The sequence below is a fragment of the Phyllobates terribilis genome, unplaced genomic scaffold (genome assembly GCF_046119375.1).
Source record: "Phyllobates terribilis strain yellow unplaced genomic scaffold, ASM4611937v1 Scaffold_11__3_contigs__length_659146591, whole genome shotgun sequence".
NCBI lineage: Eukaryota > Metazoa > Chordata > Amphibia > Anura > Dendrobatidae > Phyllobates > Phyllobates terribilis.
The window spans coordinates 559199983-559218015 of NW_027362771.1; the positions used below are offsets into that span (position 1 = coordinate 559199983).

General features: G+C 41.2%; 1 protein-coding gene across 2 annotated transcripts in view; it reads left to right on the forward strand.

Moving 5' to 3' along the window:
• The first annotated feature begins 478 nt into the window (after positions 1-478).
• Positions 479-18033, forward strand: part of EBF2 (EBF transcription factor 2) — a 166216-nt gene continuing 148661 nt past the window's right edge. For both annotated transcript variants that reach the window (XM_073654072.1, XM_073654073.1), the window contains exons 1-2: positions 479-788; positions 7619-7775. In XM_073654072.1, coding sequence (XP_073510173.1) covers positions 649-788; positions 7619-7775 — 297 coding nt within the window. In that variant the 5' untranslated portion in view covers positions 479-648. The remainder of the gene's footprint in view (positions 789-7618; positions 7776-18033) is intronic.

Sequence of the window (18033 nt, forward strand, 5' to 3'; positions counted from 1 at the left end):
AGTTTTTATCTTTATCATATGGTAAAAATGGAAATATCTTGCCTTTTTTACTATTTGAAATGGTTTTAATGACTTGTTTCCTTGTTGTTGAATTTTCTTTGATTTGTATAATAAAAGTTTCATTTTTGGAGATGCCAAGATTTTTCTGGCTGTATCTTCTCTTTTTTCTTGCAAGATTGTAAGCTCCTAGGACGAGCACTCTCTCCTTTTATTAGTTTAGGTTTGATATTAGTTGTTTTTTTTTTCATTGAATCTGTGCACTTTCCTCCTATTCTTTGAGAATGGGGTCGGTGCAGTGATAAATCAGATCACAGTGATGCTTATTCCAATGATATAATATTCTTCTGCTAGTCACTGTGTCAGTGCATCTGCTGCAGCGCTGCAAGGGTTAATGGCTCCAGCCTGTGGGTAGGGTCCTGTACAAGGAGCTGCCCAATGAGAGGAAGGATGCAGGGTGGTCCCTCCCCTCTGGGGGGCTCATTCATGCTCTGAGCTGATGCTGTCTCAGTGCATAGTGTACAGGGCAGAGGATCCAGGGTCACCCTGTGCTGCTGCTGTGCTGTGCGAGCAGGTGACAAGGGGGCTGGCAAGAGGCTGCATGTGGAGGACAGTGGCACCTCCCCAAAACTTGTGTGCTGCCAGCTCTCAATGTTTGGGGTCCAGGACACTTTAGGAAGAGGAGGATCTACCCTGAGAGACAAAGCACTTACAGCTGGCATTGGCATGGATCCTGTCAGGTCCTGGGTGAGGAATGTTGGAGTTGTGGATGCCAAGGTGGCAGCTCAAAGGTAAGAGATGGAGGGGCATTGGGCACAGAAACTTTCTTACCAACTGCATGCTCTAATGGCTGAGATGTAAGTCTCTCCAGGAGGTGGGGAACTACAAGTCCCAGGATAGCAGCGATACACAATCATGGAGCTTGTAGTAGGACATCCATAGCCATCACTTAGGATAATGGTGGACAAGCTGCCAGGGTCCAGCTCTCCATACACTGGCATCTGAGCTGGCAGGAGACACAGTAGTATTGCATTATATATATGTATTGTATAGTTAAGATGGAGAACTACAAGGTCCAGCAAGACACTGCTATAACATTACGAGTCCCAGTAAGACCGTGGCATACCACTACAAGGTCTAGCAAGACACTGCTATAACACTACAAGTCCCAGCAAGACACTGCTATAACACCACAAGTCCCAGCAAGACACTGCTATAACACCACAAGTCCCAGCAAGACACTGCTATAACACAAGTCCCAGCAAGACACTGCTATAACACAAGTTCCAGTAAGACCATGTCATAACACTACAAGTTCCAGCAAGACCTTGTCATAATACTACAAGTCCCAGCAAGACACTGCTATAACACTACAAGTCCCAGCAAGACACTGCTATAACACCACAAGTCCCAGCAAGACACTGCTATAACACTACAAGTCCCAGCAAGACACTGCTATAACACCACAAGTCCCAGCAAGACACTGCTATAACACTACAAGTTCCAGTAAGACCATGTCATAACACTACAAGTTCCAGCAAGACCTTGTCATAATACTACAAGTCCCAGCAAGACACTGCTATAACACTACAAGTCCCAGCAAGACACTGCTATATCACTACAAGTCCCAGTAAGACCATGTCATAATACTACAAGTCCCAGCAAGACTATGTCATAACACTATGTCCCAGCAAGTCACTGCTACAACACTACAAGTCCCAGCAAGACACTGCTATAACACTACAAGTCTCAGCAAGACACTGCTATAACACTACAAGTCCCAGTAAGACCTTGTCATAATACTATAAGTCCCAGCAAGACCTTGTCATAATACTACAAGTCCCAGCAAGACTATGTCATAACACTAGGTCCCAGCAAGTCACTGCTACAACACTACACGTCCCAGCAAGACGCTGCTATAACACTACAAATCCCAGCAACACCATACCATAACACTACAAGTCCCAGCAAGTCACTGCCATAACACTACAGGTCGGGTAGAAGGGCCATCATACCCTACAAGAAGTTTTGGGACTACAACTCCCATTCGGTCACTGACTGTTATTATCATATATGCTGGGAATCGATGGGTCAGGGTTGGAAGACAACAAAGGGGTGAAGACCTCGCACCGCCAATAAATGATGGAGCTTGTAGGATCATCGTGGCAGCTGGAGAGCGAAAGGTCGCAGAGGCCGGTCACACGGAGGGATGGATCGGGGGACATGGTGGCCGGAGTCAGGGGCTTGTCACCCGGAGACTCCTCACATCACAGGCGCTAATGTCCCCAGATCTGTCTGATAGACATCTAGAAACCCGCAGCCACAGCAGCCGAGAAACTTCTGTAAGAACTTCATCACTACTACAGGATCCCAAGAAGTCTCCAAGAATCCATCACTGAGAGGAGACTGGGGACAGCTCCTCCTAGAACTGATAGCTATACACTGTCCATCTATCCGTCATCTATCCATCTATTATCTATCATCTATCTATCTATCTATCATCTATCTATCATCTATCTATTATCTATCATCTATCTATTATCTATCATCTATCCATCTATCTATCTATCTATCTATCTATCTATCTATTATCTATCTATCTATCTATCTATCTATCTATTATCTATCATCTATCTATCTATCTATCATCTATCTATCATCTATCTATCATCTATCTATTATCTATCTATCCATTATCTATCATTTCTCTATATTCTATCTATCTATATTATATCTATCTATCTCTATCTATTATCTATCTATCTATCTATAGTCTTTCTATCATCTATTAGCTATCATCTATATATCTATCTATCTCTAGTATCTGCCTCATATCAATTATATAACATTATTCTAGAAAGCTTACAGTACTGTTCTACATATACACAGATTTAGCAGATCGGACATAAGTCATGGTGAATATCATAGTGTTTTTATCTGTGATTTTACATAGGACTACAGGAAAATGAATAATATTTGCAGTAATATTGAATATCTGTAATATTTGACCCTATCGGTTTATGAAAATTCAATAGAAATTAGTAATGAATCACATATTATGTGCAGTCTGCTCCTCTGGATTTAGGGTTATTGTACAGTAAATCATTGCCAAAAACTTTATATAAAATATACAGCAACCAACACATCATCTTCATATGGAGAATTATTATGTATTTCGGCCATTGTACTATTTATTATAACTTATTATACAAGTCCTTACTGTAGTAAATCAATATAATAGGGGATTATACCGACTATAACAGGACTACCTCCTACCGCAATGTGTGAACACATGAGCAATCTTTTATACCTCATCTCAATACTAATTGACATCTTCTTAATAATTTCACCACCATGCCACTGCAATATATAAAATATATATATATATATATTTATTTATATATAAAGACCTTATAGTGATGTTATGTGGCAGGATATCATTAGTATAATATATCAATTCTGATGTAATGATATAAAGAATCATAATTTTGATATAAATAACTTTGAGTTATTATAATACTATTATATACCAGAATAGGCTATCAATTTGTGGACTAGTGTATTATATTAATATAATGTGTTATTGTATTACTATTATATATGGATGCTACAATAGTATTATTAATCTTGTATTATTATATTATATATCTGGATTTTGCATTTATACGTAGGAGTTTATTACGAGTATGTGGATACTGTGGTGGTAATGTGCTTTATAAGCTTTATATCAATATATCTATCAGCGATATCATAGGGCTGTATATTATAATCATGTATCAGTGGAAAGAACTTCAGATATTCCTCCCTGCAGCAGGAATATGATGATATTATTATTATAACCCTCATTCATATTATGTTTATCAGTATAGTATAGGACAGTGTGTGTGTGTGTATATATATATATATATATATACACACAGTGCAGGAATGAACATGACACGACTAGTGATTGTAATAAACATAGTAATATATAGCTTTGTACATCTGCTGTTCCCTCCCGCACCGTGGGCTTTCCACGCACAGTTCTCTGCCGCGCGCACTGTTCCCGCACAGGAGTCTGAGAACCTGTAGGATTTAGCGGAAGGAATCGCAGTGTTCATAATGTCCTGATAATTCCACAGTCTCCGATACAAAATGTGGATAATTCAGGCAATTATTGGAAAAGATTTGTAGAAAGTGAGCCGGAATTAGCGCAATCTATGTATGTACCTACCTCATATCTATCTATTATCTATCATCTATCATCTATCTATTATCTATCATTTATCATCTATCTATTATCTATCATCTATCTATCTATCTATCTATCATCTATCTATTATCTATCTATTATCTATCTATCTATCATCTATCTATCTATTATCTATCTATCTATTATCTATCTATTATCTATCTATTTATCTATCCATCTATTATGTATCATCTATTATCTATCTATCTATTATCATCTATCTATTATCTATCTATCTATTATCTATCTATCTATTATCTATCATCTATCTATCTATTATCTATCTATCTATCTATTATCTATCTATCTATTATCTATCATCTATCTATTATCTATCTATCTATCTATTATCTATCTATTTATCTATCCATCTATTATGTATCATCTATTATCTATCTATCTATCTATCATCTATCTATCTATCTATCTATCCATCTATCTATTATCTATCTATTATCATCTATCTATTATCTATCATCTATCTATCTATTATCTATCATTTATCATCTATCTATCTATCTATCTATCTATTAACTATCTATTTATCTATTATCTATCTATCTATCTATCTATCTATTATCTATCATCTATGTATCATCTCTCTATTATCTATTTATCTATCCATCTATTATGTATCATCTATCTATCATCTATCTATTATCTATCTATCATCTATCTATCTATTATCTATCTATCTATCATCTATCTATCATCTATCTATCTATCTATCATCTATCTATCATCTATCTATCTGTTATCTATCTATCTATCTATCTATTATCTATCTATCATCTATCTATCTATCATCTATCTATCTATTATCTATCTATCTATCATCTATCTATCTATTATCTATCTATCTATCTATTATCTATCTATCTATCTATCTATTATCTATCATCTATCTATCTATTATCTATCTATCTCTATACTTCCACCATTGATACATCTACAAATAACCGCACCAGTAAATGTCCTGTTGGACAGGATTAGATATTTCATGGCGATCAGTTGGAGGCAGCTGTATGTGTATAAATACATACAACTAATGGAAGCATGGCTGATATATATATATATAATATCGTATACTCTCCATAATCCAAGTGTATCCCCTGCACCAGGTGCTGGACTCTGCTCCTGGGGATTTTGCACTATACCCCATACATCATACACTACATGTTCTATACATTATACACTATATGTTGTATACACTATATGTTGTATACATTATACACTATATGTTCTATACTATACACTATATGTTGTATACATTATACACTATATGTTGTATACATTATACACTATATGTTCTATACTATACAGTACACAGCAGTGCGGGGGCAGCAGTCTGGTCGGGCTCAGCACAGATGCCGGCTGCTCCGCACTCTCCTCCTTGTACTTTGTTGCCGGCAGAGACGTCGCTGGTGGTTTTACCAGGGTAAAGTTCTGCAGGAGCCGAGCTGTGGCCCCCCGTATATAACTGCAGGTCAGAGAGGCTGCTCCATAACATCACTGTCCTCTTCTGCACTCACCACCCCGACACTGTGGGGGCGCTGTGTGCTGGAGTGGAGGCTAATGGTGCTCGGCAAGAAAGTCCTGCAAGTGTACATGTAGTGCTCCAGTGCAACAGAGAAGTGTGTGCAAAGCTATGGGATCTATCTATCTATCTATCTATCTATCTATCTATCTATCTATCTATCTATCTATCTATCATCTATCTATTATCTATCATCTATCTATTATCTATCTATTATCTATCTATTATCTATCTATCTATTATCTATTATATATCAATCATCTATCTATTATCTATCTCTCTATCATCTATCTATCTATTATCTATCTATCTATTATGTATCTATTATCTATCTATTATCTATCTATCATCTATCTCTCTATCTATCTATCTATCTATCTATCTATTACCTATCTATCTATCTATCTATCTATCTATTATCTATCTATCTATTATCTATCTATCTCTCTATCTATCTATCTATCTTTTATCTATCTATTACCTATCTATCTATCTATCTATTATCTATCTATCTATCTATCTATCATCTATCTATCATCCATATATCTATTATCTATCTATCTATCTATCTATCTATCTATCTATCTATCTATTATCTATCCATTATCTATCTATTATCTATCTATCTATCTATCTATTATCTATCTATCATCTATCTATCATCTATCTATCTATTATCTATCTATCTATCATCTATCTATCATCTATCTATCATCCATATATCTATTATCTATCTATCTATCTATCTATTATCTATCTATCTATCTATCTATCATCTATCTATCTATCTATCTATCTATCTATCATCTATCTATCTATCTATTATCTATCTATCTATCATCTATCTATCTATCTATTATCTATCATCTATCTATCTATCATCTATCTATTATCTATCTATTATCTATCTATCTATCTATTATCTATCTATCTATCTATCATCTATTTATCTATCTATCTATTTATCTATCTATCTATCTATCTATCTATCTATCTATCTATCTATCTATCTATCTATCTATCTAGCATTTAGTATTACAGAACACCTAGAACATATGGATACCCATGAAGTGACGCTTAGGATTGGGGTTAATGTACAGTATCAAGTCTTATATCTCAATTTTCTGTAGCCAATAAAATACAGAATCTTGGGCATTTGCTTTTCCTCACAAAATGTGTGACTTCTGGTGATTTATCGCGGCTTCCGCTGCGTTTCGGAGGTGGTCACCTGCTCAGCTTGGGCCAATGAGATCTTGTCCAGGTTTATGAATTGCCGCAGTTTTTAAAAAGTCTCAAATAAATTCACACTCTGATTCCGGTGCGGAGGAGGCGCAGAAAGTGGAGCAACATCTCCAGACAGAAGTTCTATATGTTAAGGTGCGATAAATGTATCGTACACCGTTGTTAGAACATTTAACCCTTTCCCTACCAATACCCTCCATGATAGCGTATATACCGTATCACCCATGGATGCCTGGTGCAGTGGATGGCGGTGTGCAGTATATTGTAGTGTATGTGCAGTGTATATACTATATGCCATTGCTCACATGACCTCTGCTGTCGTTATAGGGGACGTGTATTATATATGTGTACAATGGTCCTTTAATATGCAGTATATTTCATTTATTTATTTCACTTATTTGGTGCCATTAATTCCGCAGCTCTGTACAGATATCATTGCTCTCCCCATTGGGGCTCACAATCTACATTCCCTATCAGGATGTCTTTGGAGATGTATAATAACTAATTATTGCATGTAATAATGGTCTTTCTATCTGCACACACAAGACTATATACAGTGACCTTTCTGCAGCGTCTGCGTCCGTAACATCTTATATCCTTGCACTTTGCAGTGGGGTCGCAGTATCCCGGGCACATTTTGAGAAGCAACCGCCTTCCAACTTACGGAAATCTAACTTTTTCCACTTTGTGCTGGCGCTTTATGACCGGCAGGGACAGCCCATAGAGATCGAGCGCACCTCCTTCGTGGACTTTGTGGAAAACGATAAGGTGGGTTCGTATGGCATGACATAATGTTTTATATTAGTGTATTATATTACATGTATACAAAAGTCGTAAAGTGGCCCTAGATTGATCCTAGCATAACCATTATTACCTAACAATAGGCTATATAATAAGGTGCTACGCTACTCTATATAAGGTGCTACATTACTCTATATAAGGTGCTACGGTACTCTATGTAAAGTACTATCCTACTCTATATAAGGTGCTACATTACTCTATATAAGGTGCTACGGTACTCTATGTAAAGTACTATCCTACTCTATATAAGGTGCTACCCTACTCTATATAAGATGCTACCGTACTCTATGTAAGGTGCTACCCTACTCTATATAAGGTGCTACATTACTCTATATAAGGTGCTACCCTACTCTATGTAAAGTACTATCCTACTCTATATAAGGTGCTACCGTACTCTATGTAAAGTACTATCCTACTCTATATAAGGTGCTACCCTACTCTATATAAGATGCTACCGTACTCTATGTAAAGTGCTACCCTACTCTATATAAGATGCTACCCTACTCTATGTAAAGTGCTACCCTACTCTATATAAGATGCTACCCTACTCTATGTAAAGTGCTATCCTACTCTATGTAAAGTGCTATTCTACTCTATATAAGGTGCTACCCTACTCTATATAAGGTGCTACCCTACTCTATGTAAAGTGCTACCCTACTCTATATAAGGTGCTACCATACTCTATGTAAAGTGCTATCCTACTCTATATAAGGTGCTACCCTACTCTATATAAGATGCTACCCTACTATATGTAAAGTGGTATCCTACTCTATATAAGGTGCTACCCTACTCTATATAAGATGCTACCCTACTCTATATAAGATGCTACCCTACTCTATGTAAAGTGCTACCCTACTGTATGTAAAGTGCTACCCTACTCTATGTAAAGTGCTACCCTACTCTATATAAGGTGCTACCCTACTCTATGTAAAGTGCTACCCTACTCTATATAAGGTGCTACCCTACTCTATGTAAAGTGCTACTCTACTCTATATAAGGTGCTACCCTACTCTATATAAGATGCTACCCTACTCTATGTAAAGTGCTACCCTACTCTATGTAAAGTGCTACCCTACTCTATATAAGGTGCTACCCTACTCTATGTAAAGTGCTACTCTACTCTATATAAGGTGCTACCATACCTTATATAAGGTGCTAACCTACTCTATGTAAAGTGCTACCCTACTCTTTGTAAAGTGCTACCCTACTCTATATAAGGTGCTACCCTACTCTATGTTAAGTGCTACCACACCTTATATAACAAGAGGGTGCCAAAGGCAGAAAGAAAACGATCAAAAGGCCCATCATGGTGAGAAAAATCAAAAAAACTTTATTATATATAATATACAGGAATTGTGGGGAGGAAGGGAGCAAAAATACACATTTACATAAAAAGTATTTTTAAAAAAGCAGATGCACAACATGTCAAAAGCAGGTATGACACCACTCCAAAATCATGCTCGGCCTCAGCTATAAATAGAATGGACCGGTGCCAATGACAGAAAGAGGGAGACATATTAGTATAGTAAATAACATGCTATTAAATATGTATATATCAATGTCCCTGACCTCACACTTGGCCACCACCGGCCATAATTACCTCAATAGAAATCTTTAAAGACCTTCCTCCGCATGTGTTAACCCCGACGCGCGTTTCGGTGCTTGTGCCTTTCTCTTGTGCACGATTTTGGAGTGGTGTCATACTTGCTTTTGACATGTTGTGCATCTGCTTTTTTAAAAATACTTTTTATGTAAATGTGTATTTTGCTCCCTTCCTCACCACAATTCCTGTATATTATATATAATAAAGTTTTTTTGATTTTTCTCACCATGATGGGCCTTTTGATTGTTTTCTTTCTGCCTTTGGCACCCTCTTGTTAGTATCTTTTGACGATAGGCCTTATAATAATCCGATGGGCAGGTTACAATATGGATGATATATGTACCGTTTATTATTTAATATCTCACGTTATTATATGTAACCTAGTGCTCTGTTCTAATTATCACCCTTACATACCTTATATAAGGTGCTACCTTACTGAATATAAAGTGCTACCCTACTCTATATAAGGTGCTACCCTACTGAATATAAAGTGCTACCCTATTTTATATACGGTGCTACCCTACTCTATTTAAAGTGCTGTTTATAGACAGTCATGTGTCATATGTTATCTTTATAAGAGTCTGTAGAGAGCTGTGTTTGATATATATTATATTTTTTTATTATGCCTAATAATGCTATATGTGGTTTAAAGGGAATGTAAGAGACAATAGGGAGGTGTATATAATAGAGAGAAGAAGAGTCTGTATGGAGCTATATGTGGTAAATAGAGAGTAGGATTGTTTGTGGGTCTTGTGGTAAAGCGGCTTGCTCAGCTGTACACGGAGGTAGACATGGAACACTGTCTCTTTAAGTTTCGGGTTGGTTTATTAAAACGTCATAAACCAACCTAGAGTTCATAAAGTATACACAGCCCATTCGGCATAATGGCAAAACAAAATACAAAGATGCAGCACAGTCCATATATCGGCCGGGGTCCGGCCATTCAAGGTTAGCCACACATGGTTCAGCACAACACATGCAAGCTCCTCTCTGGAGCAAGTCTGTCCAGATACTGACCCACACCTGAGTCATAAGGCTGGCTATTTAAAGCCCAGACCACACCCAGGTGTGGAGATATGGTGAATGGCCTCCCGCCCGCACTATGGCCATTCACATCAAACATGCCCTTTTAAATATGGCTGATTAACCCTCTCTGCACCTACCATGCAGAAGAACACTTTGTCACATATCCCCCCCTCTGCCCAAAGCCAGGGGTTTTGGCACCTTCACTTGCTAAACATGGAAGTCTGGACAGGGCATCTGTGTTACCATGTAGTTTCACGGGCCTGTGCTCCACCAAAAACTAAAGTCCTGGAGCGCTAGAAACCACCTAGTCACCCGGGCATTCTTCTCCATCCTTTCTCTCATCCATCTCAGGGGTGCATGGTCTGACACTAACCTGAACTTCCAGCCTAATAGGTAATACCTCAGGGTGTCAACTGCCCATTTGATGGCCAAGCACTCTTTTTCCACAATAGCATACTTTTTCTCACAGGCCGAGAGTTTTTCTGCTTAGATATAAAATGGGATGTTCCTCCCTGTTTACTTCTTGAGACAACACGGCTCCTACTCTGACCTCTGAAGCATCCTTCTGGACTATAAACTCCTTATTGAAATCTGGTGCAATCAAAACCGGCTGCTTATACAGAGCGAGCTTCAATTTTTGGAACGCCATCTCCGCCTCAGAAGACCATTTGGCCATTGCCATCTTCGTACCTTTAAGCAAGTCGGTCAGGGGTGCGGCTGTCATGGAGAAATTCTCAATAAACCGCTGATAGTATCCCACAAGTCCTAGAAATGCTCGAACCTGTTTTTTGCAGGCCGGTTGCGGACAACTTTGGATTGCTTCCACTTTCTTCACTTGCGGCTTTATTTCGCCCCTTCCGACAATGTAGCCCAAGTATTTTGCTTCTTCTTTTCCCATAGTGCACTTCTTCGGGTTTATGGTAAAGCCGGCCTTCCTCAGCGCATCCAGAACCGCCTGGACCATCTGTAGGTGACTTTCCCAATCTGGGCTGAATATCACGATGTCATCTAGGTAAGCGGCAGCGTACTTCTTGTGCGAGACTAGGATCCTGTCCATGGCTCTCTGGAAGGTAGCTGGGGCTCCCTGTAGACCGAACAGCATCTAGTGTACTGAAAACACCTGTCGGGTGTAGAGAAGGCAGTCTTCTCCTTTGCACTTGGAGACAGGAGAATTTGCCAGTACCCTTTCGTTAGGTCCAGAGTGGCTGGCCCTAGCTTTTCAATAAGTTCATCTACCCGGCGCATCGGGTACGTGTCGAATTCAGACACTGCATTTAGCTTTCTGTAATCATTGCAGAACCGCCATTCTTCATCAGGCTTCGGCACAAGAACAATGGGGCTGGACCAGCCACTCTTTTATTCCTCATTGACGCCCAGGTTCAACATTCTCCGCACCTCCTTGGGGATCACCTAGCGGCGGGCTTCGGGGATTCAATATGGCCTCTGGTTCACCCGTACATGTGGTTCCATCAAGATCTTATGTTCCACAACCTGCGTACATCCTGGCAACTCCGAAAACAGGTCTCAGTTTCACTGAAGCAGTTCTTGGCACTGTTGCTTTTGGACCGGTGACAGTGTCTCTGCCACTGTGACATCCTCGAGCCTGGATTCAGGATTGGCCCCCAGACAGGTAGCTTCCGCCTGCTCCCTGTCTCGCCAAGCAGGTTGATGTGGTGTTTCTGGTACGGCTTCCTTATTCCTAGCTGGTGGACTTTATAGTTGACGCCACTCAACTTCTCGACCCCCTTGTATGGCCCTTGCCACTTTGCCAGAAATGTACTTTTGACCATCGGTACTAACACCAACACCTGGTCTCCAGGGCTGAATTGTCTCAGCTTTGCAGCCCGATTGTAGACAAAACCTTGCCTGGGCTTCTTGTGCTTTGAGGAGGCTCTCCTTCACAATCGACATCACCTTCTGGATCCTGTCCTGCATCTGGGTGACATGCTCAATGATGCTCCGGTGGGGTGTAACCTCTGCTTCCCAGGTCTCCTTTGCTATATCGAGAAGTCCCCGAGGGTGCCGTCCGTATAGCAGCTCAAATGGTGAGAATCCCGTAGAGCTCTGAGGAACTTCCCTGATGGAGAACAGCAGGTAATACAGTAGGCAATCCCAATCTTGCCCATCCTTCTCCACAACCTTCTTCAGCATAGACTTCAAGGTCTTGTTGTATCTCTCCACTAGGCCCTCCGTCTGCGGATGGTATACTGACGTCTGGAGCTGTGTAATCTGGTGAGCTTTACATAACTCCCTCATTACCTTGGACATAAAAGGAGTTCCCTGGTCCATGAGGATCTCCTTTGGCAGGCACGTCCGGGAGAAGATATTGACTAGCTCTCTGGCTATACTCCTGGTGGAGGAGTTTCTCAGTGGTACCGCCTCCGGATACCGACTTGCATATTCCAGCACTACCAGGATGTATTGGTGCCCTCTGGCAGACTTAACCAAGGGCCCGACAAGGTCCATGGCAATCCGGTCAAATGGGACCTCTATAATAGGCAATGGCACTAGAGGGCTTCAGAAATGGGACACTGGAGCAGTTAGCTGACAGGTAGTTCAGAACCAACAGTAATTAACATTCTCTCTGTGACATCTAGGCCAGTAGAACCTCTGCAGGACCCGCTCCCCAGTTTTTTCTACTCCCAGATGCCCACCTAAGACATGAGAATGGGCCAGGTCTAATACCTTACGCCTATAGGGACCCGGCACACCCAACTGCTCGACCACTTCCCCTCTCGGCTTAGTGACCCGACACAGGAGTTCCTCATTTACTGTAAAATATAGAAACCTGGTATCAGACCCCAGCTCTTGAGCAACCCCATTTATTACAGACACATGCTCAAAGGCATTTTTCAATGTGAGATCCTGCATCTGTGCAGTACCAAAATTTCCGCCAGAAACCCCCAACTCAGAACTCTCGGCATCTGGGGTCACCGCCTCGTCCTCGTCAGCGGCAAGGACACACGGGGAATTCATCAGTCTCCTACTGTGTTGGGGATTCATCATGGTGGAATCGGCTCCTTCCTGGGTGGCGTGATACACCTGCTTTCCGCCATAAGTCCCATAACAGGCTAAAGTCTCACCCTATTATTACTGGGTGTAGCAGGTCCTTAACCACCCTGACCTCATGGGACTCATCCCCACAGTTAGTTTTTTATGGTCACCCTGGCCACAGGGTAGTCCTTGGCTTCCCTGTGAATACAGCATACACCCATGGTTTTTCCGGGAATCAACTGGTGGGGAAGTGTGGCCCTTACCAGAGTCACCAAACTCCCCAAGTCCAAGAGTTCTGCAACCAGTACCCCAGTTATGGTCACGGGACATAACTGTGGCCCCTCACCGGGCTGATAGTCCACACTGCAGGCGGGGTATGCATAGTAAGAACGCCGGCGTCCCAGGTAACAATCCATTTGCTCTGGAGTCAGGGGGCAGCAGGCGGCTATATGGCCTGGGCCGTGACATCGCCAACATATAATATCTCCGGCAGGGACCTTGGGCATTACCTCCCCCATCGCATTGGACCTTGGATGCCCTACCCCTTTTTGGGCCTCCGCTCCCTGGTGAGTTCCCCAGTATGGGGTGTGCTGCTTTCCCAAGGAGCTCTCGGCCCCCTGATACCTCTCGACCAAACCAACCAGTTCATCAGCATTCCGGGGATCACCCTGGGCAACCCAAGTCTGTATTGCCCTTGGCAGGGAATTCACAAACCGGTCCATAACCACTCGCTCTACCATTTGCGCAGGGGTAGAGGACTCTGGCCATTTTTGGACCAGGTGCACTAAGTCAAACATTTGCGAGTGAGGGGGTTTCTCACGGTGATATGCCCAGTGGTGGACCCGCTGCGCCCTGAAGTCATCGTAACCCCCAAGCCAACCAAAATTTCAGCTTTTAATTTTCCATATTCCTTGGCGTCTTGGCGCCAGCACCTCTGCCCATTGCTCTGGCGGAAGCTTCTCCCTCTCGGCGACCCTCTCAAATAGCATCAGAAAGCCTTCTACGTCATCACCCGGGGTCAGTTTCTGCAGAATTCCCCTTACCGCCTTCCGGATGGAAAAGTCGTCTACTGACCTTAGAGTTTGAGTTGTTGCCATGCCACGAATCGCCTCAGTGAGCAAATCAATCTGCTGCTGCTGTTGTCGGCGCTGGTCATGTTGCTGCTGCTGGAGATGGAGCTGCTGCATAAGCATCTTAGTGGTCTCCTTTTGCGCCAACTGCTGTTGCTGCTGCTGCTCCCTGTGCTGCTGTAGCTGCTGCTGCTGGTGCTCTGCCTGCTGTGCTTGCACCAGATGCTTAATAAGTTCCTCCATTTTGTTCGGCGTCACTTGCTGGCTTATTGCAGTCTTCACCCAGGACATGCAGCACCTCTTATAACAGTCACACATGTTCGCTGGGAACGCTGCCCGCAATTCTAACACCACCTGTGGTAAAGCAGCTTTCTCAGATGTACACGAAGGTAGACACGGAACACTGTCTCACTGTCTCTTTAAATTTCGGGTTGGTTTATTAAAACATCATAAACCAACGTAGAGTTCGTAAAGTAAACACAGCCCATTTGGCATAACGGCAAAACAAAATACACAGTCCATGTATTGGCCGGGGTCCGGCCACTCAGGGTTAGCCACACACGGTTCAGCACAACACATGCAAGCTCCTCCCTGGAGCAAGTCTGTCCAGATACTGACCCACACCTGAGTCAAAAGGCTGGCTATTTATAGCCCAGACCACACCCTGAGGTGGAGATATGGTGAATGACCTCCCGCCCGCTCTATCTTTGTTCTCATAAAACACCCCCTTTTAAATATGGCTGATTAACCCTCTCTGCACCTATCATGCAGGAGAAGACTTCCACATTTCACATCACTGAAGCTAATAGCCTCAGTGACACATATCTCCCCTCCAGTATTCTACCAGTGACTTTGTCACAGTCTATAGAGAGCTGTATGTTACATAGAGAGAGTTGGATGATCTATGGGTCTATGGAGAAATAAGTGATATATAGAGAGCTGTATAGTATATGGGTCAATATAAAAGCTATATGTGACATATAGAGAGTAGGATCGTCTATGGGTCTATAGAGACCTATATGTGGTATATAGAGAGTGGAATGGTCTTTGGGTCTTTAGAGAGCTGTATATGTATATAGAAATTAGTATGGTGTAAGATGCTATATGAGCTACAGTGGTGGCCAAAAGTATTGGCACCCCTGCAATTCTGTCAGATAATACTCAGCTTCTTCCTGAAAATGATTGGAATCACAAATTCTTTGGTCTTATCATCTTCATTTAATTTGCTTGCAAGGAAAAAACACACAAGAGAATGAAGCAAAAATCAAATCATTGATCATTTCACACAAAACTCCAAAAATGGGCCAGACAAAAGTATTGGCACCCTCAGCCTAATACTTGGTTGCACAACCTTTAGCCAAAATAACTGCGAACAACCGCTTCCGGTAACCATCAATGAGTTTCTTACAATGCTCTGCTGGAATTATAGACCATTCTTCTTTGGCAAACTGCTCCAGGTCCCTGATATTTGAAGGGTGCCTTCTCCAAACTGCCATTTTGAGATCTATCCACAGGTGTTCTATGGGATTCAGGTCTGGACTCATTGCTGGCCACCTTAGAAGTCTCCAGTGCTTTCTCTCAAACCATTTTATAGTGCTTTTGGAAGTGTGTTTTGGGTCATTGTCCTGCTGGAAGACCCATGACCTCTGAGGGAGACCCAGCTTTCTCACACTGGGCCCTACATTATGCTGCAAAATTTGTTGGTAGTCTTCAGACTTCATAATGCCATGCACATGGTCAAGCAGTCCAGTGCCAGAGGCAGCGAAGCAACCCCAAAACATCAGGGAACCTCCGCCATGTTTGACTGTAGGGACCGTGTTCTTTTCTTTGAATGCCTCTTTTTTTTCCTGTACACTCTATGTTGATGCTTTTTCCCAAAAAGCTCTACTTTTGTCTCATCTGACCAGAGAACATTCTTCCAAAATGTTTTAGGCTTTCTCAGGTAAGTTTTGGCAAACTCCAGCCTGGCTTTTTTATGTCTCGGGGTAAGAAGTGGGGTCTTCCTGGGTATCCTACCATACAGTCCCTTTTCATTCAGACGCCGATGGATAGTACGGGTTGACACTGTTGTACCCTCAGACTGCAGGGCAGCTTGAACTTGTTTGGATGTTAGTCGAGGTTCTTTATCCACCATCCGCACAATCTTGCGTTGAAATCTCTCGTCAATTTTTCTTTTCGTCCACATCTAGGGAGGTTAGCCACAGTGCCATGGGCTTTACACTTCTTGATGACACTGCGCACGAAAGACACAGGAACATTCAGGTCTTTGGAGATGGACTTGTAACCTTGAGATTGCTCATGCTTCCTCACAATTTGGTTTCTCAAGTCCTCAGACAGTTCTTTGGTCTTCTTTCTTTTCTCCATGCTCAATGTGGTCACACAAGGACACAGGACAGAGGTTGAGTCAACTTTAATCCATGTTAACTGGCTGCAAGTGTGATTTAGTTATTGCCAACACCTGTTAGGTGCCACAGGTAAGTTACAGGTGCTGTTAATTACACGAATTAGAGAAGCACCACATGATTTTTCAAACAGTGCCAATACTTTTGTCCACCCCCTTTTTTAGGTTTGGTGTGGAATTATATCCAATTTGGCTTTAGGACAATTCTTTTTGTGTTTTTTTCATTGAAGACAAATTAAATGAAGAGAATAATGCCAAAGAATTTGTGATTGCAATCATTTTCAGGAAGAAACTGAGTATTATCTGACAGAATTGCAGCGGTGCCAATACTTTTGGCCACCACTGTATATAGAGAATAGACATGTCTGTTAGTCTAGAGAGCGCAGTATGTGCTGTATAATGTGCAGGATGGTATAAGAGTCTTTATACAGCTATATGTGAAATATAGAGAATACGATGCTCTATGAGTCTATAGAGATCTTTACATAGTAAAGAGAGTATGGTCTAATAGTGTGTAGAGAGATCTACATAATATAAAGAAAGTGATGGTCTATGTGATTTTAGAGAGCTATATGTAATATAGAGATTGGGATAGTCTTTGAGTCTATAGAGAGCTGCATATGGAATATAGAGAGTAGGATAGTATGTGAGTCTATAGATAGCTATGTGGTATATAGAGAGTAGGATGGTAAGTGAGTCTATATAGAGCTGCATGTGGTATATAGAGATTAGAATGATATGTGAGTCTATAGAGAGCTATGTGGTATATAGAGAGTAGGATCATATGTGAGTATAGAGAGCTGCATGTGGTATATAGAGAGTAGGATGGTAAGAGAGGCTATATAGAGCTACATGTGGTATATAGAGAGTAGGATGATATGTGAGTCTATAGAGAGCTGTATGTGGTATATAGAGAGTAGGATGGTATGTGAGTCCATAGAGAGCTGTATGTGGTATATAGAGAGTAGGATGATATGTGAGTCCATAGAGAGCTGTATGTGGTATACAGAGAGTAGGATGATATGTGAGTCCATAGAGAGCTGTATGTGGTATATAGAGAGTAGGATAGTGTGTGAGTCTATAGAGAGCTGTATGTGGTATATATAGAGTAGGATGATATGTGAGTCTATA